Raw genomic sequence first — 24542 nt, forward strand, 5'->3', positions numbered from 1 at the left:
ATTTTCTTCGGCATAAGAGTCAAAATTGAACATTAGACATACGAAGTATAAATGTATAATTGTTTTTAGTTGAAAATTTTGATTGGTTTAGTTTCTGTCACTTAAGTCTCTCACCATTCTTTTTGCTTTTTTTTTACTTTTCAAAGTTAAATTCTATGAACAAAATAGAAATTTTATTGAATTTATTTATGATTACTAATATTATAATTTTTTAGTTGATTTTTAAATTAAGTATAATACTTTATAAATTTTAAAGAAAGTGGACACTTTGATTTCAAGTCAATTTTTTCATATGTTGTACTACCTCCGTTTTTATTTAGTTGCAACGTTTTGACTTTCACGCTTGCCAATGTACAATTTCAAATCGTTTTATCTCTAATTGTATGTAAGTAAAAATTATAAAAATTTGATATTATGAAAGCTTACATCGAAACGAATCAAACAAGACCCCACATGACTATATTTTGTTTAACATATAAATCAATAAATGTGGTCAAATAAGAGAACATGAATAGTGCAATTTTGTCAAACGTTGCAACTAAAAAAGAACGGAGGTAGTAGTTTGTAAGTGAATTTGTAATTTAGAAAAAAAAGGAGGGGCAAAATAGGCATTTCAAAAAAGGACACCGTTGCTCCCCTTCCCTTATATAATAGAGATTTAATTAGAACTAATGATGATTATAGATTACAACTTCAAACTTACATTTAGATGAAATTTAATAATAATCGCGTCAAAATAATTCACGCACGCATCGCCTGCAAAAAAGGAAAAAAGGCTAGAGGAAAATATATAGAGTGAGTCCAGTGAGATAAGATCTAAGAGCAACTCCAATGGTGCAAAACAAGGACTTGCTAGCAATTTTGCAAAATACTTAGCTAGTTGCTTAACCAATGGAGTAGAAATTGGAGTTTTGCTTTACTAAGCAAATTGGCTTAGCCAAAATGTTGGGTCCCACCCCACAAATAGCTTCTCAATAAGTGATATTTTATGTATTAAAAAAAAAGAAAAAGTGATTGTGGGACCTACCTAAGCAACAAAATAGTTTAACTAAACCACTAAAGGGGAAGTTGGCTAAAGATAGAATTAGCTAAGGAAAATGATGTGGCATCTTTAGCCAAGTATTGTTTTAGCTAACTATTGAAGTTGCTCTTGAATATTAGCTTTGATTGGTAAGTCTTACTCCTATTGACTCTTTTCAGTCTTTCTTGTCAAGTTTGAACTGATCTCTCACAGTCTAACGCAAGCTCCACATACTATAGGATTAACATCACACGATTCACATCCTTCAGTTTTTCAAGCTTTCATATCACAGTTCTAGCAAATAAGAGGTACGGTTAACATCAAGTTCTTCGCTTTTGATTTATTTCATCGTAACTTGACAAATTTTGGCTTAAATCACATTTCCCTTGGACCCCTTTTTCCCGGTTATCAACGATTAACAAGTCAGTATTCAAATTCAATTCCCATTTTTGAATAAACTTCATCTTGAAACATCACCGATACTGTTTCAGCGTTAAGATTACTGGGTTGTTTTCTTGATTTTCGTTGATTAAATGATCAATTGCTGTTACTTTTCACCATGTTTGTTGCTATCTATCTTTATGAATATCAAAGATAATTTCATGTCAGCAATCATACTCCCATTCCCCTTTAGGATTAGGTGCTGTGTAATTTGTAAATGTTACTCGGACTCTTCATTTGACCTCAACTGCCAATGTCGGATCGTCGACTTTCCCTCATGGACTAGACACTTTGACACTTCGGCCCAAAATCGTGGAAATTTTTCATATAATAGCCGAGTCACACATTTGGACACGTAATCATGTCTAACATGAGTATCCGAGTCTGAGAAACATTTTGTGTTTTTCAAACTGAATCAAATGAAGCATTGCCTAGTAACTTCAATTAATAAGAGCTATCAAATTTTCCTATTCCAAGGATTGAATCGTATAACGAGTTAAACATTAAGAGGGTGTTCGGTATAGAAAAATTTGATATAGGAACCGTATTCAAATAAGCATTTCTATTTCTAATTGTTTGTTATGAGTGTTAAGTAACAAAAACCGTTTTCGGAGGGATTCACAATCCCCCATTTGTTACCCTTGTCAAACTAGTGGAAACAAATCATGTTTCCTTCCTTAATCATAAATCTCTCAATTGTTTCCATTCCACTAGGATACCAAACAACTATTAAAGGTAACAATTATTATTTCCATTTCCCCTCCTTATCCAAATCATTTCCATTCCGTTTCCATTAATCATACCAAACGCTCCTGAAGCTACAAAGATGGAACTAACTATAATGCCCCCGATGATTGGCATCTTCATCTCTGTGATGGAGAGCTTCTTGCTGCAGCTGGTCCTTACAGGTACGTAATGAGAGGAAAAATTATCATTCTGTACGGGAATTAATTTCGTGGGTTATTTATAAATTGTGATGTAGCCTTCTCTAGTGCAGTGCAATACATTTTGGAAGGGCAGTTGTTATCCCAATCCTAAGACCTCCTATTACTATTACAGCTTCTGCTATTGCTTACAAAGAGTCAAGTATGAAAGTAGTTCTTGCTAATAGCGATTTTAATTAATGAGATCATGCTTGCTAGTAAGTCCAAACTTGATGTTCATTGTTGTGACTGATCCTTGTTTCATAAGTCCACTGTTTGTTGTTCAGTCTATGATCCCTTTGCATATTTGTCCCTTATGCCATACATTTCTCTATTCTTATACATCCTTTTTGTGTTCGGCATCTGATGATATATTTTGTTTGATTTGGTTCTAGGTGTTCAATCATGGGAGGTGTTTTTGGCATTAACTGTTGCGAAATTAGAAATGCTTCTGAACTCATATTCAATTAACCAACAACTTCTTACATTTCACAAGGGCAACTGTTCTTGTAACTACAATTAGGAGCCTTCTCCATATCCATTGGGGGGGTGGGGGGGTGTTGAGATGATAATCGTTGAATGTTATTCTGTTTAGATTGGTATTTTCAATTTTTTTGATCGGAGATAATGGGATGGTTTATGCTATCAAATTGTATCGTGCTGGTGCAACAACTAACTCACAGGATGGTGTCACTGATCTTCTCGGAAAGTGTTTGCCTGTGCTCAAAGAGATGGCTGATCAAAATATGCCTTTGTTGGTAAGTTGTCTAATATGAATAAATGCAGGGTTTAGTGGTGTCTTCCTCTCATCAAATTTTGGTTCCTAATCATCATTAGGTGTCCTGTTAAGCAAATGAAAGAAATTCAGTTCTAATCTCACATGACTGATTTATGATTTGACTCTCTGCCCCTCTCTCCCTCTATGAGCTATGGATAACGTGAGAACCTTTTAAGACCGATATTCTTCTGTGTTTGATGACAGGTCCATGGGGAAGTTACAGATCTCGCTGTAGATATGTTTGATCATGAAAAGGTTATTTAGTGAGACAATTTTAAGACCTTCAGTACAGAAATTACCACAACTGTAAGTTGTGAAGGAGCATATCACTATGGCAGATGCCGTCAAGTTTATAAATCATGCAATGAAGGTAATATCATATTTTGTGTTTGAGAATATTTCTATCATCTGGTTTAAGTTACTTTTTTTTTTCTTAAGAAAATATAATTTTCTTTTGGTGCCCAATAAAAATTCTCCATTCATCTTGCTCCTTTACGTTCAACACTCAACATGTAGTGTAGCAGCCTACATGACACCATTCACCGTGCTGAATAGAAATTCTCCCTTCCAAGGAGGCCTGCAGCCACATAACTACTGTCTTGCAGTGCTCAAAAGAGAAACTCATAGTATGTGTTGTTTGAATGGTAATAAACATATTCATTAACTTGACTTATGTGATAGATTTTAGTTGATTATGTATTTTGCTTCAAGCCTTCAACTACAAGAAGAGAGTAACATCACAGTTGCTTTGTGAATGTGGATTGTGGACACAGTTTAGTGCGTCCAATCTTAGCCAACATAATCTTGTGTATAGAATTTTAAGTTCAGTATGGGTGCTTGAGAGAATGTTTTTGTAGATAGAAGAGAAGAAATTACTGCATTTTAGAGTACATTTACCATTATTTGCTGAAAGATGATTGAACGATCCTTGTCTATACCCACCTGAGGTGGTTGTTTGGAACTCCTGGAGAAGCTGTTGAAGTAAGATATCAGACTGGAAGATTTCAATGTCAGTTTATTGTCTGCCAAGTGTCGGACCATGAGCACCCTCTTACATGTCCGTGTACATATGTTCTAACCTGGACTAGCAAGGTAAGAGTGCATAGAATCATACCCCCTCAGTCCCCATAAGATTTTACAAACTTTCTTTTGAGTTTGTCCCCAAAAGATTGCTCCATTTACTACCTAACTGATGTGGTCAGGGAGTACTGCGAGCTAAGTCTGTTGTTTGATCAAAGCTCAAATTGTTTCCTCTAGTCCAGACTCCAGAGTTTGGTTGATCCAGGCCTAACACTACTGCAAGCACCATAACAGGCCTGCTATTTGTGATTAAAGCAACGAAATCAGAGATCTGGTTTCGTAGTTTGTACTTAACGAGGTATCTTTTGCTAATCTATTTATGTGCATTCATTAGAGTAGAGACCAATTAATGGTGTGTGTTAAGTGGAAGTGTGACTATTATGTTTGTCCCCCACATTGGAATATAAAGCCACGATCTTTTAGTTTATAACGTTTCTCATACAGAGTATGTGACCTTATGGAATAGCTCAACAACGTTTGATGGGATTATTCTTGCATCTGTATGCGCTCTTTAAGAGTATCTGGAAGTGCTCTCAACAATTTTTCTTAAGACACCACCAAGTTGATGGAGTTTCTGCCTTGCACATTTTTTTTTAAGGTATTTTTTTGCCTTGCACTTAAAATTACTAATTCTGACATGTCAATTTATATTCAATTAAAAACTATGTACATGATGAATTTTGTGTTATCTTATGCCATTTTGGTGTGATTTTACAAAGTTTTTTGTGAGTAGTTCTGAATATAATTGCCATACTATTCCTCCTAATGCCAAATTATTGACAGCGTTGGTACAATGGATTCATGCACATAGAGCATCAAAATATGATTAGTGTATACTATTACAGTATTTAATAAGGAAACATAATTGATTCTGCATTGCACAATAACAATTTTGTATTGAGACTAAGTTAGAGCACATATCAAAACATCATACTCAAATGTCAAATCATAAGATAGAACTGTATTACCTAATTCTTTAGTCTCCTCAAACTTGCAAGAAAATTTTGTACTTCTGTTTCACCCACCATAACATTAACATCAAAACCACTCTTTCTTCATAAGAGTTTTCCTACCTTTCACATATTATCCAACCCCATCTTCATCATTCACAAAAATCCCTAACTAATTGGGGTAGGTTCACAAGGGTATATCACACATTATTAGTGGTGCTCACCAATTACGGACCGATATTAGGATGGGTTGCAATTCGGAGTGTCGTTTTGCTAGTACAATCTCTTCTTATTGGCCCAAGATCATGGATGACATAGGATGATCTTTGATTACGCAATAATTGCAAGAAAGAAGAAGATGTTGACAAGATTTTGTGGTGTTGGTATGAGGAGAAAAAAGGTTAAACGGAGAACTTGTTCTTTCGAATAAGACTCACATCCAATGAGTTTACCAATATAGTCCTTCACTTATTTTGTGGATTCAGAATTTCATATGGATACTATGAATTTGGACTTGATTTAATATTAGAACTAGATGAAAAAATCTTCTCACTGCAAGAAAGTGACCTACTCAACAAATTAGCTGCCCCTCTTTCTAAAGACCATCTTTGTGAACAACTTCCTTTCTTAATTTCCCCCAAATTATCTTGATCTTTACTTGGAATATTTTCTATAGAACATCCCTCCAAATCATTATTGTTATTATCATTCTCAACTCTCTCCCCCCCACTTATAATATTAATCCTCAAGACCTCAGCAGGGGGATTATTATCATCTGACGATTCCTCCATAGATGCCAAGGAAGATGATGTATTCTCATCTCGAACGCGATCACGATCACGATTTTGATGATCATGAGGTATAATGGGAGCACGACAAAGTGGGCACGTAGTATGTGAAGAAAGCCAAGTATCAATACAAGGTATATGAAAGGCATGATTACACTTAGGCAAAACTCTCAAGTCATCACCTTGTTCAAACTCCGCCAAACACACCGCACAATCTGTCTCTTCCATCCCCTTTACATACTTATGGACGGCGATCGCCTCGATCGCCGTGGAAGGGAGACCAACGGTGGAGATGTACCAAAAGGGGTGAAACACCACCCTACTCCCATGTTCCTCATACATGGAATCACTTCCTATCCTTTCTCTTCTTCTTCTAGTTATAGTCCTTGTTTGGAGAAAAGAATTACTATTTTGTGCGTAAAAATGGAAGTAAAGTTTGGTGTAGAGGACATAGAAGGATATTAAGAGGAAAGTTGTGGCTAAAAGAATAAGCATAGTGATGAGAAGAGGAGAGAGATTGTGAGACTTGTTTGGTTTTGAAGGGGGAAAGTCTTGGTGTAAAGGGAGATTAGAGAGAGGGAATTGACAAATGGAAGGACAGATAGCCAAACATGCCTGAGGGCAGAAGCCTGAGTAGGGTAAAGTGTTGTTTTTTGGGGTGTTGCAAAAATAAAGGCATGTTTGGACTGTTGGATTAGTTGTAGTGGTGGAGTTTAAGTTTGCAAGTAAGAGTTTTCTGTGTGTGTGTAGAGAAGCCATGGAAGTGTGTGTGTTTGTGTGTGAGAGAGAGAGAAATGTTTTGAGTTTTTGATGAGAAAAGTGAAGTGGTGGAAAATGTTTGGAGGAAGATTATTTGTAAAGGGAGAAATGGGAATAGAAGAGAAAAGAGAGGGGGGTTGGTTGACTGTTGACTTTATAGGGTAAGTCAATTAGATAGACGTTCCATACACGGGAGGTCGGCAACCATAGTCCATATATGATGTACTAGTATTTATGATTTCATAATAATACTCACCCTAATTTGGACGAGAATGGAGGAGAAATTACAAAAGTATGAGATAGAAATTGAAAAGATGGAGGGGGAAATTGATAATTAAGAGAGATAAATTAAAAAGTGGGTTAAAATATTAAAAAGTGGATAACACAGATGAAAAAAAGGGGAAAGTAGATGAGATATGATACTAAAAATAGAAAAAATAACAGTGTGTAGACTTAAAAAAAACATACCAAAAATGAAACTATGTAGATTAAAAAGAAAAGGAGGGATCGAGGGAGTAGCATTTATGATCCTAGTATTTGTATATTCAAATATAGTTTTTTTTGTCCATTTGAGTCACGAAGGTAGTACAGAGTATAAAGAAGGGGAGGGGGGATTCGAATATGTAATTTATCGTTCACAACACTACAATCTTAACCACTAGGCCAATATATCATTGGTTATATTCAAACATAGTGCTTTTATATAAGAATAATTAAATACATAGGTCCAATGATATGGCTTCCTATCTCCCACATGGGAGATATTCAAATCTTGGTAAACAAAAATTTCAATGTTGTTAGATAATTTTCAAACTGATTGGGAAAGCCGTAGCCTACTAACAATTGATACTATGGGATTGGGGCTTGTTGGGCCTCTAGGTGAGTGACCCTATGCGAGGGTAAGCCCAGAAGAAATTCTTCTTACCACGAGGTTTTGGAAAAGAGCCCCAAATAAAAAAAAGAATACTTAAATTTTCTTAAGTATGTCTAATGTATTCGTTGCCCTATGATATTGCATAATTAATAATTGTTTATTATAGAGATCGAGTCTATATGACATTTTAAGAAATGATAATTAGTTTTTTTTGGGCCCCCTTTTGATAATCCGTGGTTAGATGAATTTTCTCTGGGCTGCTCGTGCACAGGGCCACTCACTAGAGGTCCAACAAGTTCTAAACCCCTTTCCAGATCTTCACTTGACCTTTGTCATTTTTTATCCCAACTTTTTATTATCCTTTTGTAATTATTTATATATACTTAAGTAAATTTTTATAGATATATAACTAATTAACTTTCTACCTCTATAGTAGCTTTAGTACATATTGTTTGACTAATTGACCGCTGATTGCTAAAACGCCTTCCTGAATTATAGTTTTTAAAACTACTTATAAATTCTGTATATTTTTATTTTCTATGTTTTACAATTAACACTTTTCTTAATCGTCAGGAAATCGGTAAACGAAAAAAATAAAATCAACATTGTTCTTGTTTATTTTGATTAAATCAATTTTGAGGGAGTGTTTGGTTCATATGATTTTGGTATGAGGTATGAGTTTAAGATAAGCAAAATTCATACATAGTGTTTGTTTAATAATTTGATAGATTTAAAACCCATACTCAAACCACAAGGTATGGGGTTTAGAAATCCAGAGGGCAGGTGGGTTTGACTCATACCAATACCTCTAGGTATTAAATAGAAGTAAAAGTTTGATTCCCAAATAAAACCAAACACGTGGTATTAAGTATCAAGTTCCAAACCTATACCACCTTGATTTCATTTATGATTTCAAACCCATATCACTATATGAACCAAATGTCCCCTAAATGTTATTCAATAAGATCACAGTTACATTACTTACATACATAAGCGAACACGTTTGAACTGTCGTAGTGTTAAATTTATATTTAGATTTGGACTCTTTTTTTTTTTTTTAATTCAAACATTTGGACTTTATAAATAACGAGCCAAATTGGGAAAAATATCTTGCTTGTGAACTTGAGATGATACTACCATATACTAGTATCTTCATATGAATCTATTAAAATTTGATAGTAACGCTTTTCAGCATGCAAAATTTTGAAAATTTTACTTTACCTAATCAAATAATGTATATAATGTCATAAGACAAAAAGCCAAAAAACAATGAACAAATAAAGCACTAACTAAAAGCCCCAAATATTAAAAAAAAAAAATCTTGCCAATCTATGAAACAGTTCATGTCAAGCTGGCTTTATGGCGAATTAATGTATGAGCGAATGAGATCAGCTTATTGTTCGTGACAATTACGTTGTGGATTATTTTTTGTTCAAAGTAGAAAATGATAAAGAGTAGTTAATTTGGGACGGTTCTTAATTAATTTGTCACTATCTTGCATGCGTTTGCAACAAAGATTTTCAATCTACTTTGATGCATAATATAGTAGCTAGTTATCATTGGTTTTATATGGGAAGTCAATATGAAATGACGATATGAAATATATGTATATTGTTTTTTTGGATAAATTGATGCCATCAACTTTAATTAGGTTCGTTATTTTTTGGTATCATATTAGGCCTAATTAACTATGTAGGCTGTTTTATATATATGGTCTCATATGATGATATGAATTGAAATATTTTCTTTTTCGAATGCTTTTTCCTAGAGTCAAACTAATAGTATCCTAAAAGACATTACTACTAAGCACACAACTTCAAGTTTAATATAACTTTTTTTTAAAGAGAAATTTCATTAATTGATGACCAGACATCATCTACAATAAGTATTAAAGAAAAACAAGACATAATCAGACAAGATCAAATCAAATTTGTCTTCAAATAAACTACAATGAATCAGATCGAGCAATACAACGTAACCCCCTTGTATTTGCTGGATCGCACAACTATTGATGGGGGAAGTCTATCATTTTGACATAGTTTGGGGAAGAAAATTCTTGATCTAACCATGTTGACCGCATTCGAATTTCCAATACTTCGATGTTGATGGTCTTGAACTTCAACAAATAGGAATAATTTCTCATACCAATTTTTAAACTTCCACGTGGGAAGAGAATAAAATCAAACTCCAAACTCCTATAAAAGGAGAGAAAGAACCCAAAAATTGGATAGAAAACTCTCAAAAAGAGAGAGAATGAAAAATTATTAATAACAAAAACAATGAAAACTAGAAGAAAAAGAAGAATTGGGGGCTTACCACCATCAAAAGGATGATGGCAACCCCAAACTAGAAGAAAATAATTAGGGTTTTTTAGGAGAGAGGGGATAGGAGGAGGCTAGGGTTTTCTAAATTTAATCTAACTTAACGCTAATTCATTAACTGTTTTTGAGATTTACCACTTCTACGAAGTAAATGTGTAGCTAAGCGACTCTTAAAATGGTAAATATTATAAGTGTTTCATGGACTTAGAGTTGGATAGATCACTAATGGAACTCTCAGCTGAGGAAATAACACAATAGAAGCTGAAACTTGACTATTTTATTTTGACAAAGAGAAAACATGTATTAATTAGAAGAGTAAATACAGTCTAATACTAATACAACCAAAACTAAACCAAACAAACAAAACTAAAAGGGCTTTATGAGATCTTACATTCCATCTAAAAAAAATCAGCAAAAACAATACAGAGTTGCTTGTGAAGCAGGGTGTCGCTGGTTAATGCTTGTGATGGTGGAGTTAAAAACCTGATGTCTGATGGAAGTGGTAGAAGAAGCGAATGTCGTTCAAGATCCGAACAACCACAACGAGATCCGAATCTTGCCGCATGAGCAATCCTAACAATCTGCTATTCCTTGGGATTCTATGCTCATGATCTTTTAAAGAGTCACGTTCCTTGGTGACTCATTAGTCTCTCTCTCTCTCTCTCTCTCTCTCTCTCTCTCTCTCTCTCTCTCTCTCGAAAGTATTTCATGTTTCTCCATTAGGTTGGAAACTCAGTTGAGTGGGTGTGCTGAAAACCAACAAATGTAACTGGGGTACTGCCTTCATATTTGAATTTGTCAAGGCAAGGACCATTAAGATTGTTATTTCCCTAGGAACACTACAAGAGGGGGGGTGAATTGTAGTTGTAGAAATAAACGTAACTTTTTGCGGAAATTAAAACTTAAACGAATAAACAAGCTAAAGGAACACAAGGGATTTTTACGAGGAAAAACTTCTTGGGCCCAACAAGAAGAAACAACCTCGACCACTAGGGATTTTAAACTCAACACTTTCACTAATTAGGCCAAACAACTCTGTTACAACCTAATTCTAACTCGAGCCACCCCTTGAGTTCCTAAACTCAAGTTCCTGAACCACTGTTCCCTTAACAGCAGTTCCTCTCAACTTCACTCGAAGTTTTCTCACACATACAAGCTTCACTCAAAGCCTTTCTCTTACAGAACTTCACTCAAAGTTCCCTTACCCCAAAAACCAAAATACAATTGATCGAAATAAGCTTAGTGGAATTAGAGTAAGAAGGCAAAGAACAAATGGCTATTATGAGAGAATGAAGGCACTGACACTTAATAAGTTAAACTCACTTAATTACTTAGTCAGACACAATTTGGAACTTATCTAGACTTCTCATGAAGAAAGTGGGATTAATGTTAGAGTACACGTTTTAATCCATTTACCCATGATGTTCCTTCCCCTAAGGAACACGTTTTACATCATGTCCCATGATCCCATGAACTATAAATGAACGTGGATAAAATGCAGCCATTACTCCTAAAAAATAGGAGTTCCTTGAGCATTATCTGAAAATCAGTTTTTATAAACTCTTTTTATCTTTAAACTGAATTTTAATCTTTAAGAAAATAATATCTTTGAATAAAATCTTTCTAACAACCGGATATTTATTTTCTTATTTTCCGAAAAATAAAATCTTTTCCAAAACAGATTTTCTTTTTAAAACTGATTTTATCATTTGAAATTAGAAATAACTAATTTCCTATAATCTAGGCATGACTTACTCCATTATCTTTTAACCGTTACACTAATCACGCCTAAGTCTAGTTCCTTTATTAGTTCAGTTCCTTTAACATATTTGCTAAGTGCCACTTAGTTTGTTCCTTACAAAGGAACAAACGCTTCATTCTCAAATATCTGCCACAGTTCCTTACCATTCTTTCTTTGTTCCTTTACATTGGAACTAGAAAATAAAACGCCTAGCTTCTATTATTCTTGATCCAATGCTTGCTCCAGTATCAACATAGAAACTTCTTTACTTAGCCTTTGAAATCCTCTCTTGACTTCTTCATTGACTTGTATTCTCCCAGTTCCTTGCATTGATACCTTAACACCATACACTTAAATAATTCATTAGTTCACTACTTAGTTTGTTCCTTTGTTTCTTTGTCATTATCAAAACTAGGGTTCAACAATTTCCCCCTTTTTGATGATGACAACAAAGGTACAAACTAAGGAAAATAACAAATAATATAAGTGAATGAAAATAAAAACATAAAGAAGAAAATGAAAAATAAAACACAATTATGTAGTAACTGAAGTTTTGATTTTTCATTTACCTTAACCTATTTTTGATTTTTCATTTACCTTATCCAATTTTTAATTTTTTCAATTTTCATTTTTTTAAGTTTATGTACAGTTTGTTCCTTAAATCCTTTTCCCCCTTTGTCATCCTCAAAAAGAATAGACTCTGCATGAATTGATGAATTGATTTAACACCTTAAGACCAATATGCAAGCACCATTAGTGGTTAAGTTAGAAAATCAAAGAGTAAACTTGCTCAAACATCAATCACATAATACTAGCCATTCCAAGGAAGAAATTATGCAAAATTTGAAACATAGACAATATAGCAAAAGTCATTGATTATATAGCACTTGTTCCATAACAAAACAAAGAAAGAAAAGAAAAAGGAAGAAACAAAAGTTGTGTTCCTTGATGAAAGAAACAGGAACAACAAAACAACAATAAAAGAAACTAAGAAAGGGAAGGGGAATGGTGTTCCTTACAACTTCTTCTTCAACCACATCCTCCAATTTTTCATCACCACCCCATGATTAGTCAACCTGTTCCTTCAGCTCCTCCAAGACGAGCCATAGTCCATCTTCTTTTGCTGCGCAACCACGGTATCACTCAATTTCTTCATAAGACTTATCATAGTATCAGTTTTGGCATCCAAAGTCCAATGAAGATGATTGTAAAATTTTATCATATGTTGTGCAGGAAGGCAGACTTCATTAACCCAGTTAGTTCATCCGGATTTCCTGTTCCTTACCCTTGGAACTAGAGGCAGATGGGGGATGTTGTGAAGGAACTGGAGGTTTGAGTGGAAGGCTCATCTGTTCCAGGAATGGAAACAGAAGGTGAAGGGTGATAAATGGGAGGAAGAAATGGTGGTGTGGGTGGAAGAGTTGTGGAGGTGGAAGCAAAAGGATTTGGCCTTTTATTTCATCCTTCAACTGCTCAAAACTGAAGGAACAGAGAAGGACGAAGGTGAAATGGAGGGTATTTTGTGAAAGGAACAGAGAGTTTGGGAGATGGTGGGGAGTGGTTCCTTGAGAGTAGGGTACCTGTTCCTCATTATCCGAAAGGACTAAAGGAGAGTCCTCGTTGGAAGGAACAGGAACATGGAGCAATTTTTCGACGAGTGCTCTTTCTCACTCTCAAGAGGAACAGAGGGTTTAGGCTTAGTGGCAATGTGTTTGCGCCTCTTAGGTTTGGTTCCTCCGGTTAGGAACAGGTTATCCAAGATTACATCATTATCTTCTTCTAAGTCCAGTTGGGCAGTTTTCTTTTTCCTGAGGAACTGGAAGCCATTCTTCCTTGAATGAGAACACCTTCTTGGACAGACAAGCCAAGTCCATTTAGGGTCTTCTCATTCAAGATGTTCCCTTGTTTGATCCTATGGTGGTCCAACCGTAAGTCTTACTTCAAATGATGAAGTAAGAAGTTATCAAGGCACCGTACCAATAACAATTTTTCTCAATACAGTGGTTAATGTTGAATGAAGAGGGAAGGGAAATTGATTTGTATGTGGTGGTCCAAGCAAAACATGTAACACATATCCAAGAGACCCACTTCATTCCTCTTTTCAGTTCGAGGAATGAGTGCTCTCCAAACCAAGTTAAACAGTACTTTGTGAAGGGGAGAGAGTAGGTTATGGTTAAGTTTGTTTTGGCCAGCTGTTCCTCCAAAATATTCTAAGATTTTGTCTTGAGGAAAATTCGGAAAGGAAACAGTTCCTTTCCTTTTAAAATACAAATCAGTTCCTTTGCAAGGAACTTCCCATACTTTGCTTAAAGTTGCTTGATTAAACCTTATTTTCTTTCCTCTAACTCAGTTGTGCAAGTTCCATTAGTATTAACAAATTTGCACAAAACTCATCCATAGCTAGAGGAACAAGAGCATTATTAAAGGCGAATTCAAACAAGAATTCCATGCCTTGTTCCTTTAGAATGGAGGTTAATTCTAGAAATTCATTTTTATTAGCCCATTCTAAATCGACGCAAAACCCCAAACATACCCAGATTCACTTCGTTCGACCCGTTTCTTGGAAGACGAAGAAACAGTTCCTTTGGAAGGAACAGTGCAGTTTCTTCTTCTTCCCCCTGAGATTGTTCCGGGGTTTCTTCTTCCATCATCTTCCCCAATCAATTTTCTTCTCCATGCTCCTTCTAGGAGATTCTAATTGCTGTTCCTCTATGGGGTTTTCTTGAATTATGTCGGTTTCAAGGGTTTTAGTTGGAGATGAAGAAATTTCCATTTTTGAAGTGTCGGTTGTTTTTGGTGTTGGAAAAGGTGAGTTTCTTGAAGTTTTTGCCATGATTTGTGAAGGTTTGGAGGTTTTTATGGAGTATCAAAGGGTGTGATGAGGTTTCGGTTTGGTGAAGATGAAGGTTTAGAGGAACACGGTTTCTTAGATGAATTAAGAAGGAAGTTTTGCATGTAATAGTAATTATGACACGCGGGAAAGAAATAAAGCAAAAAATAAAAAAAATAAAAAGAAAAAAAGAAGAAAGAGAATAAAGAACCAAGATTTAATTAAACTGGTTCCCCTTATTTTTGGGATTTTTCGGATTTTTCGGATTTTTATGAATTTTAATTTTTGAAAGAAAATAAATGCTAAGGAACTTGTGCTATAGGAACAACTAATGCTACATATCAATTCCTTCATAATGCATGTTTCTTGACCTTAGGAACAGTAAGGGGAGTATTATGTGACATTTGTGAGTCGTTTGATTTCTTTGACTTCATGTTTATGTTTTGCAACATTCCAATTTGCAATGGTCTTAGGCAATTAAACACAATTATTTTTAGCACACAAAGTCACTCAAATTGATTCAAACATGGGGGAATTGACATAGGAACAATCACTTAATTTTTATTAAACCTAACTCAAGCCTTAATTTTTCATATCTATCTCTTTGCAAAGGCTTAGTTAGGATATCAGCAATCTGATAATCAGTTTGACAAAATCAAGTTTAATCAAACCTTTTTCAACATTTTCTCTTAAAAAGTGATGTCTAATATGTATATGCTTTACTCTAGAATGATGCACTGGATCTTTAGATATACTATAGCACTTGTATTGTCACAATAAATAGGAACACATTCAAAGTTTATTCCATAGTCACTAAGTTGTTGTTTTATCCAAAGCATTTGAGAGCAACATGCAGCAGAGCTACATATTCTGCTTCAGCAGTGGATAAAGCAACTGTGTTTTGTTTCTTGTACTCCAAGAAACTAAACTATGACAAGGAATTGTGCCATACCTGAGGTGCTTTTCCTATTTACAAGATCTCCAGCATAATCTGCATCTGCATATCCTTTTAGTTCGAATGTATCACTTCTTGGATAGTAGAGTCCAAGATCATCTGTTCCTTTAAGTATCTAAGAATTCTCTTCACAGCAGTGAGTGAGCTCCTTTGGATTTGCTTGAAATCTAGCACACAAACCAACACTGAAAGCTATGTCTGGACGACTAGCAGTTAGATACAAAAGTGAACCAATCATTCCTCTATATTTTATTTAGCAACACTTGTTCCTATGGAGTCTTCATCTAATCTAGTTGAAGTTCCCATAGGAGTGTGATTTTCTTTGAATTTTCGAGGCCATATTTCTTTAATAGTTCCTTTATGTATTTTTGTTGGTGAACAATTATACCTTTTTAGTTTGTTTGATTTGTAGTCCAAGAAAGAAATTTAACTCACCCATCATACTCATTTCAAATTCATTGCTCATGAGACTTGAGAATTCTTTGCACAATGTTTCATTAGTAGCTCCGAATATGATGTCATCAACATATATTTGAACAAGCAAAATATCAGTTCCTTTAGATTTTAGGAACAAGGTTTTATCAACCTTTCCTCTTTTAAAGTGGTTTCTAAAAGGAACTTGATAATCTCTCATACCATGATCTAGGTGCTTGTTTTAACCCATAAAGAGCTTTATCAAGCTTGTAGACATGATTTGGGAGATTATTATTTTGAAACCAGGGGGTTGTTCAACATATACATCTTCGTTTAGATAGCCATTTAAAAATGCACACTTAACATCCATTTGATATAATTTGAATCCCATGTAAGCAGCAAATGCAATTAAAATTCTAATGGCTTCTAATCTAGCTACAGGAGCAAAGGTTTCTTCATAATCAATTCCTTCTTGTTGGTTATAACCTTTTACTACAAGTCTAGCTTTGTTTCTTACAATGGTTCCATATTCATCTAGTTTGTTTCTAAACACCCATTTTAAGCCAATTACTTTTTGTTGTTTGATGAAGGAACTAGATGCCATACCTTGTTTCTTTCAAACTCATTTAATTCAGCTTGCATTGCAATAATCCAATCAGAGTCAGTTAAGGCTTCTTCATGATTTCTTGGTTCCATCATTGATAGGAACGCATGAAATGCACAAAAGTTCCTTAACTGAGATCTAGTTTGCGTACCTTTGGATATGTCGCTGATTATGAGTTCCACAGGATGTGACTTTTGTAATCTCCAAGGTTTTGGTTGAAACTCTCTTATAGGAACATGTTGTTCCTCATGAGTTCCTTGAGTTGATGAGGAACTCTGCTCAGTTGTTCCTCTGTTAGCCTCGGTGGACTCAGTTCCTTCATTTAGAGGAACAGGAGCATCTTCTCCTCCTTGAGGAACAGGAATATCATCGAAGTCATTATTTTCAAATCCTCGTTCCTTTCCTCTTTCACTTCTTCTTCTTCTTGTGAATCTGTGTTCCTTGACTAGGTTGTGCTAACCCTATCTCATAGTCATCAACCTGTATGCTTGGATTATGTTTGTCAGATTCATCAAAGATTACATGAATGCTTTCTTCAACACACATAGTTCTCTTGTTATATACTCTATAAGCTTTACTATGTGAGGAGTATCCTAAAAATGTTGCTTCATCACTCCTTGCATCAAATTTTCCAAGATTATCTTTTCCATTATTATGCACATAACATTTGCATCCAAATGTTCTAAAATAGGTGATGTTTGGTTTCTTTCCAAAGTAAAGTTCATAAGGAGTTTTATTAATGATAGGTCTCATCATGGCACGATTAATTATGTGACAAGCAGTATTAACAGCTTCAGCCCAAAAGTTCCTTGGAAGTTCACTAGCAATTAACATGGTTCTAGACATTTCCTCCAAAGTTCTATTTTTCCTTTCTACAACACCATTTTGTTGTGGTGTTCTAGGGGCAGAAAAATTATGATCTAGGCCATTATCTCTGCTTAGGTCATCAAATTTATAATTTTCGAATTCCTTGCCATGATCTGATCTAATGTGCATTATTTTATGTCCACTTAGGTTTTGAACTCTTTTAGCAAAGACAAGGAACTCATCATAAGTTTCATCTTTACTAGAGAGAAAAATAACCCAAGTGTACCTAGAGTAGTCATCTACAATCACAAGTACATACCTCTTTCCACTTCTGCTTTGAATTCTCATGGGTCCACATAAGTCCATATGAATTAACTCTAATGGTTTAGTGGTACTTACAATCGTTTTAGATTTGAAAGAGGATCTTACTTGTTTACCTCGTGCACATGCATCACAAACTTGATCAATATGAAATTTTATGGATGGTAATCCTAAAACAAGGTCTTTTGATCTAAGTTTCTCAAGTAATGAAAAGCTAGCATGTCCTAGACGCTTGTGCCATAGAAGTGAATCATCTTCAATAACACTAAGACAAGTTAAATTGATTTGAGGAACAAGGTCTAGATCCACAATGTATGTGTTCCCTTTCCTTGTTCCTTCCAATAACCTTCTTAGTTTTAATGTTGATGATTAAGCATTTTTCTTTATCAAATTTTACAGTATTTCCTTTGTCACAGAATTGAGAAATGCTTAATAGATTATGTTTTAGACCTTCAACTAAAAATACATTTTCAATGGAGTGTAATGGTGACTTACCGACCTTACCCATAGCAACATGTTACCTTTCTTATTATCACCAAATGTTACACTGCCACCTTCATAGGTTGTGAGTGAGAGAAACTTCGTTTTGTCTCCTGTCATGTGCTTGGAACAACCACTATCGAGATACCAAGTGTTGTTCCCCTCACTCCAACCTGCAAAAATCAACTAGTTGTTAGTTGAAGGAACCCCATCTTTCGTGGGTTCCTGTTCTTGACTAGGATTTGTTTTGACAACCCATTTTTTCTTACTTATTGTCACATTTTTCCCAATCATCTCAGATTTTATTGACATTGATTTATGTAATGACCTACCTTGCCACAATACATACAGAACTTATCACTAGGTAGATCAACATATTTCTTTGTCTTGTTCCTTTTCTTGTAGTTTTCAAAACCAAGACCTTCCTTCCTTTTGGTCTGTGGTTTCTCAATCCACTTAGGAACTTTCATGATTTTGCCTCTGTTCCTTGCGACAACCAGTTCCTTTTTAAGATTACAGATCTGTTCCTTTAAAATATTTTTCTCTTTATTTATTTTTTCAATCTCAGATCTGTATCCTTTCAAAGGGGTTGATCTTATATCAAAGGAACTCAGAACAGGGACAAATTCCTTCAAGTGTGAAATCTCTAAATTAATTAGATAATTTTCATTTTTCAAACTCTCATAAAATTCTTTGATTTTTAAGTTTTTATCAAAAAATCAAAAATCTGTTTCGAACATTGTTCTCATTTTCTTAAGCCATTCTATGTGTTCCTTGCAAACCTTTAAGGCTTGTTCCGTTTGTTCACGTTTTTCACGTTCATCTCTACATTCAAGAATTGCATCATAAAGAAGATCATATATTTCAGTCCTAGTTTTACCATCTAGTTCTGACTCAAGTCCATGTTGACTTACCTCAATTTTTTCTTCATCTTCTTTTTCGTCAGTGTTTGCCATGAGGCAAAGGTTTGCTGTTTCTTCAGTTGTTGTTCCTCTTCTTCTTCCGTCTCTGAATCTCCCCAAGCAGCTATCATAGCTTTGCGCACATTTGCCTTAGAGAAAGGTGCTTTTGATTCTTTGTTCCTTTCAGCAAAGCGTTCCTTGTTCCTTTCTTTGGTTTTGTCTTTTCCCAAAGAGGACATTCTTGATGAAGTGATCTGTACTTCCACATTTATGACAAGCAGCTTTGTTAGAAAATTTCTTAGTTTTACCTTTGAAGTTTCCATTCTTCATGTTCCTGTACATCTTTCGAAATTTTCGAACCATGAGGGCTGCTTCTTCTTCTTCAGAGTCCGAATCATCTTCATCATCTGCTTTGAGAGCAATTGATTTTGATTTGGAGCTTTCACCATATTCAGTATCAAGGTGAAGCTCATGAGTCATAAGTGACCCTGCCAGCTGTTCTAAGTTGAACTTAGTGAAGTCTTTTGTTTCTTGAAGAGCAGTGACTTTAGCCATCCATCTGTCCTTAGGAAGACTCCTAAGAACCTTTCGAACCTGTTCCTCAGATGAAATAAACTTTCCAAGAGAAGCCAACTCATTTATAATGTTAGTAAAACGAGTAAACATGTCTCGGATGCTTTCTTTGGATTTCATGCAGAACAGTTCATATTGATTCATAAGTAAATCAATTTTCGATCTTTTAACTTCATTAGTTCCTTCGTGGGTTACTTCTAGTAAATCCCATATTTGCTTTGCGGATTTGCATCCCATGATCCTATTATGTTCATGGGGTCCAAGTCCACAATGCAATATATAATAGCCATGGCATTTACTTCCATTTTTTCAAAATCAGATTTGTCATAATCAGAGAGGGGTTTAAGAGTTACCTCATTTTTGTCATTTGTAGTTGTGACTTCGAAATCACCAACTTCAATGACTCTCCATACCTGATAGTTTTCAGCCTTGATGAATATCTCCATGCGGTTCTTCCAATAGTTGTAGTACTTCCCATTGAACATAGGAGGCCTTTGAGTGGAATAACCTTCTTCAAGTTTCTCGGTGGTATTCATTGTTCCTTGGATCTTTTTCAATAGGGTTTCCTATCTTACGTGAGTTCTAGCTCTGATACCAATTGTTATTTCCCTAGGAACACTACAAGAGGGGGGGTGAATTGTAGGTGTAGAAATAAACGTAACTTTTTGCGGAAATTAAAACTTAAACGAATAAACAAGCTAAAGGAACACAAGGGATTTTTACGAGGAAAAACTTCTTGGGCCCAACAAGAAGAAACAACCTCGACCACTAGGGATTTTAAACTCAACACTTTCACTAATTAGGCCAAACAACTCTGTTACAACCTAATTCTAACTCGAGCCACCTTGAGTTCCTAAACTCAAGTTCCTGAACCACTGTTCCCTTAACAGCAGTTCCTCTCAACTTCACTCGAAGTTTTCTACACATACAAGCTTCACTCAAAGCCTTTCTCTTACAGAACTTCACTCAAAGTTCCCTTACCCAAAAACCAAAATACAATTGATCGAAATAAGCTTAGTGGAATTAGAGTAAGAAGGCAAAGAACAAATGGCTATTATGAGAGAATGAAGGCACTGACACTTAATAAGTTAAACTCACTTAATTACTTAGTCAGACACAATTTGGAACTTATCTAGACTTCTATATTTATAGTGTTAATCATGAAGAACGTGGGATTAATGTTAGAGTACACGTTTTAATCCATTTACCCATGATGTTCCTTCCCCTAAGGAACACGTTTTACATCATGTCCCATGATCCCATGAACTATAAATGAACGTGGATAAAATGCAGCCATTACTCCTAAATAGGAGTTCCTTGAGCATTATCCGAAAATCAGTTTTTATAAACTCTTTTTATCTTTAAACTGAATTTTAATCTTTAAGAAAATAATATCTTTGAAATAAAATCTTTCTAACAACCGGATATTTATTTTCTTATTTTCCGAAAAATAAAATCTTTTCCAAAACAGATTTTCTTTTTTAAAACTGATTTTATCATTTGAAATTAGAACTAATTTCCTATAATCTAGGCATGACTTACTCCATTATCATTTTAACCGTTACACTAATTCACGCCTAAGTCTAGTTCCTTTATTAATTCAGTTCCTTTAACATATTTCTAAGTGCCACTTAGTTTGTTCCTTACAAAGGAACAAACGCTCATTCTCAAATATATCTGCCACAGTTCCTTACCATTCTTTCTTTGTTCCTTTACATTGGAACTAGAAAATAAAACGCCTAGCTTCTATTATTCTTGATCCAATGCTTGCTCCAGTATCAACATAGAAACTTCTTTACTTAGCCTTTGAAATCCTCTTTTGACTTCTTCATTGACTTCGTATTCTCCCAGTTCCTTGCATTGATACCTTATACACCATACACTTAAATAATTCATTAGTTCACTACTTACTTTGTTCCTTTGTTTCTTTGTCATTATCAAAACTAGTGTTCAACAAAGATAATTGCCAAGAGAAAATGAAAGCTAAATAATTGGAGCTCTCGAACACACATCCGGTTTGCGAATTAGGAAAATACAATCCCTACCATGAAAAACTTTCATCTCTTCGTCCACGCTCACAATCCTCTTAAGTCACCTTTTCCGCATCACTGATTCCCAAAAAACTACATATTTTGCTGTTACAACCTTGAACCACCATTCTTTACCCAACTGATAAACACTTGTCGATGGCCATAACCAATCATGAATAATAACTTTAGCAACTCGAACAAAATAACTTACTCCTACGACTTGGAGATTTAACACACATATTACTGACATCTTATAACTAGGAGGAAAGCCCGGGGGGAAGGGCAGGGGAAGCCTGAAGACCAGGGGGAAAGGCGAAGCTCGACACAAACAGGGGAGGGGCAGGGGAAAGGGGAGTCTCACACAAATAGGGGGGAGGGGAAAGGGGTGCCCGATAGAAAATAAGGGGGGTGAGGGGAAAGGGGAGCCAGACACAAACGGGGCAGGGAAGGGAAAAGGAGGATCGACATACCTACGGGGAAGGGAGAGGAAAGAGACTAACATTGGGGAAGGGGGAGGGAGACCAACGCGACAACGAGGGAGGGGGAGGGAAGCCAATGCAACCACAGTGGAAGGGGAAAACCGACGAAAACGAGGGAGGTTAAACGCGATTGGAAAAGCAGACATGACACAACAGAACAAAAACCACGCTAAAGACTAAAAGCAGGTTCGACGGTGACCCGTCGACCACCAACGAACTTGCGGGGTTGAGTTGGGGTTTATTGGGGGCAGAGAGAATTGTGGAAGAGAGAGAAGGTTTTTATCGTCTAATTTTTTTTCCCAGAATTCTGAAACTTGACTATTTAGATGTTGTGATCTCAGCTTCACTCTTAGAGATATATCGAAAATCGGAATTACATGCTACATAGTGAATGTGAGGGGTTTTTAAGAAAGGTAGAAAGTGAAAGTGGGAGACCACCACTTTTTGAATAAAAAAACATTTGTTAAGGAAAAAGTATGGATATCTATACAAATATATTAAAGGCGTGCTTGACAATATATGCACGCCACATGACACCTCTATTACTCCACTAGAATTGTCTAATTTACATAAGTCATGTCAATTAACAAAAATAAAATAAAATTGCAACAAGATTTGATTTCGTGACCTCTTCCTATTATACGTGACACAATTACCATTTCAACTAAATTTTAGTCATGCTTTAAGTGTCCACATTATCATATTTGTACCTTATAAATGTTGAGTTTTCCTTAATATATATTAATGAAAATGGAAAAAATGCGTATCAAGTTCAAAAAACAATACCAACCCGGGGCAATGCCCGGGCCCAAATACTAGTTTTAAAAGAAAAAGTGGGGGGTGATCAATTTTTTTTTTATAGTATTTAAAAATCTTTATGGTGAAAAGGGATCCATTTATAGTATGTAACATCTATTATGACATTTTCATTTAAGAGAAATGTAGCATCTATAAAAAAACAGAGGAAGTAAGTCTTAGTTTAGTAGCCTTTTAAATTAGTAATATGAATATCAATGTATTATCGCAATAGTCGTCTCTCCGCCGTGCTTCCCATCGTCAGATCTCATCGTCGTCTGATTTTAGATCTCATCGAAAATTTCAACCCTCGTTGCCTTTAGATCTCAAGCGTCGCCTCGAATTCCAGCCATCTTCCCTCGCCTTGTCCATATCTCTGTCGTGAGAAGCAGCGTAAGGTCGTCCATATCTTCATCGCGAGAAGCAGCGTGTAAGGTCGCCTCGTACCAGTGGTGGTTCGTTTGCATTCCGGTCGTCTCCAGCACCGGCGTTCGTCGGCTTCAAGATTCAATGATGTTTTCCTTTTTTTTAATTTTTAATTTTTTTGTTAATTCTCTATATTTCTGTTTTATTTTAGATCTTTGTATACCTCTTTTTTTTCTTTTTTTTTTTTAAATTTGTCCTCATTAATTTGTTTTCATTTTTTTTTTATATTTTGTAATTAGGGTTTGTAAAATATTTTTTATTGAATAAATGGCAGTTTGGGTTAGTTACTTTTGTTGTTATTGTACTGCAATAGTCTCCAATGTTTATATTATAAGTGTATTACGCCTTGAGTAATAATTTTTTTTTTTACCTGCCCTGCGTATATTGCTGCGGTTTTGGGAAGAATTCGCAGCAATATACCTGTATTTTTAATATTGAAAAATATACATATTGCTGCGGTTTTCTCAAGAAACCGCAGCAATATGTTCAAATATTGTTGCGGTTTAAAACTGCAGCAATATATTAAGTACATATTGCTGCCTCCTTAATTGCTGCGCGGCCAAAACTGCCGCAATAGGGCACTTATTGACCGCAACAATAAGCATTTATTCTACTAGTGATACTCTTTTTATGCATTAGAATGACATTACAGCTTTGCATATGCATGACTATTGTTTAAGCCACCATAAGGATAATCTACCTTGCCTCATTAGCGCATGTTGTATGCCTGAGGCACACCCCCCGGGGGGGGGGGGGGAGGGTTTGCGCTTTGTCCACCCTAAAAGCTTTCCGAGCGATAGTGTTGGATATTAGTCATAAGCAAACCTAACCAACCATGACATTGTTCTCTTGTTCCTAACTTGAGAACTGAAGTGCGTCTTACACGTGGCCACCTCTTTAAGTAGAGGTACGAAGCATATGATCAATATCTTAGTCATGGATCCTATCAGACTTAACCTAAACTTGACCATAGTTTCGAACATAGAACTGGACTTTAGGTTGGAACTTTTGCATCCATATTACATGACATTTGCTTGTGGTTGCAATTTTACTTGTTATTAACTTGTCAAATTGTCATTATTTGTACCTAAAATCGCGTCTAAAAAACAAATAAAAGATTGTCAATTGTCTAAAACCTCACCTTAATCCTTGAAAAAATGTCGAGGAGTAGTGCGCCCAAGCGCATTAAGTTGCGCCTGGCGCACCACTCATGTGTCGCATGATTTTCACAGACTTAGTCGTCGTTGTGG

The 24542-nt window shown here is 35.4% G+C and overlaps 1 protein-coding gene and 1 long non-coding RNA gene across 2 annotated transcripts; one reads left to right on the forward strand and one right to left on the reverse strand.

The window, feature by feature from the left end:
• The first annotated feature begins 1191 nt into the window (after window positions 1–1191).
• On the forward strand, window positions 1192–23952 carry LOC104903796 (uncharacterized). The gene is made up of 5 exons (XR_007269692.2): window positions 1192–1329; window positions 2781–3143; window positions 3368–4255; window positions 4366–4841; window positions 23190–23952. It is a non-coding gene; the product is annotated as an uncharacterized LOC104903796 (long non-coding RNA).
• Window positions 3367–6843, reverse strand: LOC104903795 (E3 ubiquitin-protein ligase RING1). Its single transcript, XM_010691906.4, has one exon. It carries the CDS (start codon window positions 6738–6740, stop codon window positions 5694–5696), a length of 1047 nt encoding a protein of 348 aa, XP_010690208.2. The 5' UTR covers window positions 6741–6843; the 3' UTR covers window positions 3367–5693.
• Window positions 23953–24542: the final 590 nt, after the last annotated feature.

This window comes from Beta vulgaris, chromosome 9, assembly GCF_026745355.1.
Source record: "Beta vulgaris subsp. vulgaris cultivar EL10 chromosome 9, EL10.2, whole genome shotgun sequence".
In the NCBI taxonomy this organism is placed as follows: domain Eukaryota; kingdom Viridiplantae; phylum Streptophyta; class Magnoliopsida; order Caryophyllales; family Amaranthaceae; genus Beta; species Beta vulgaris.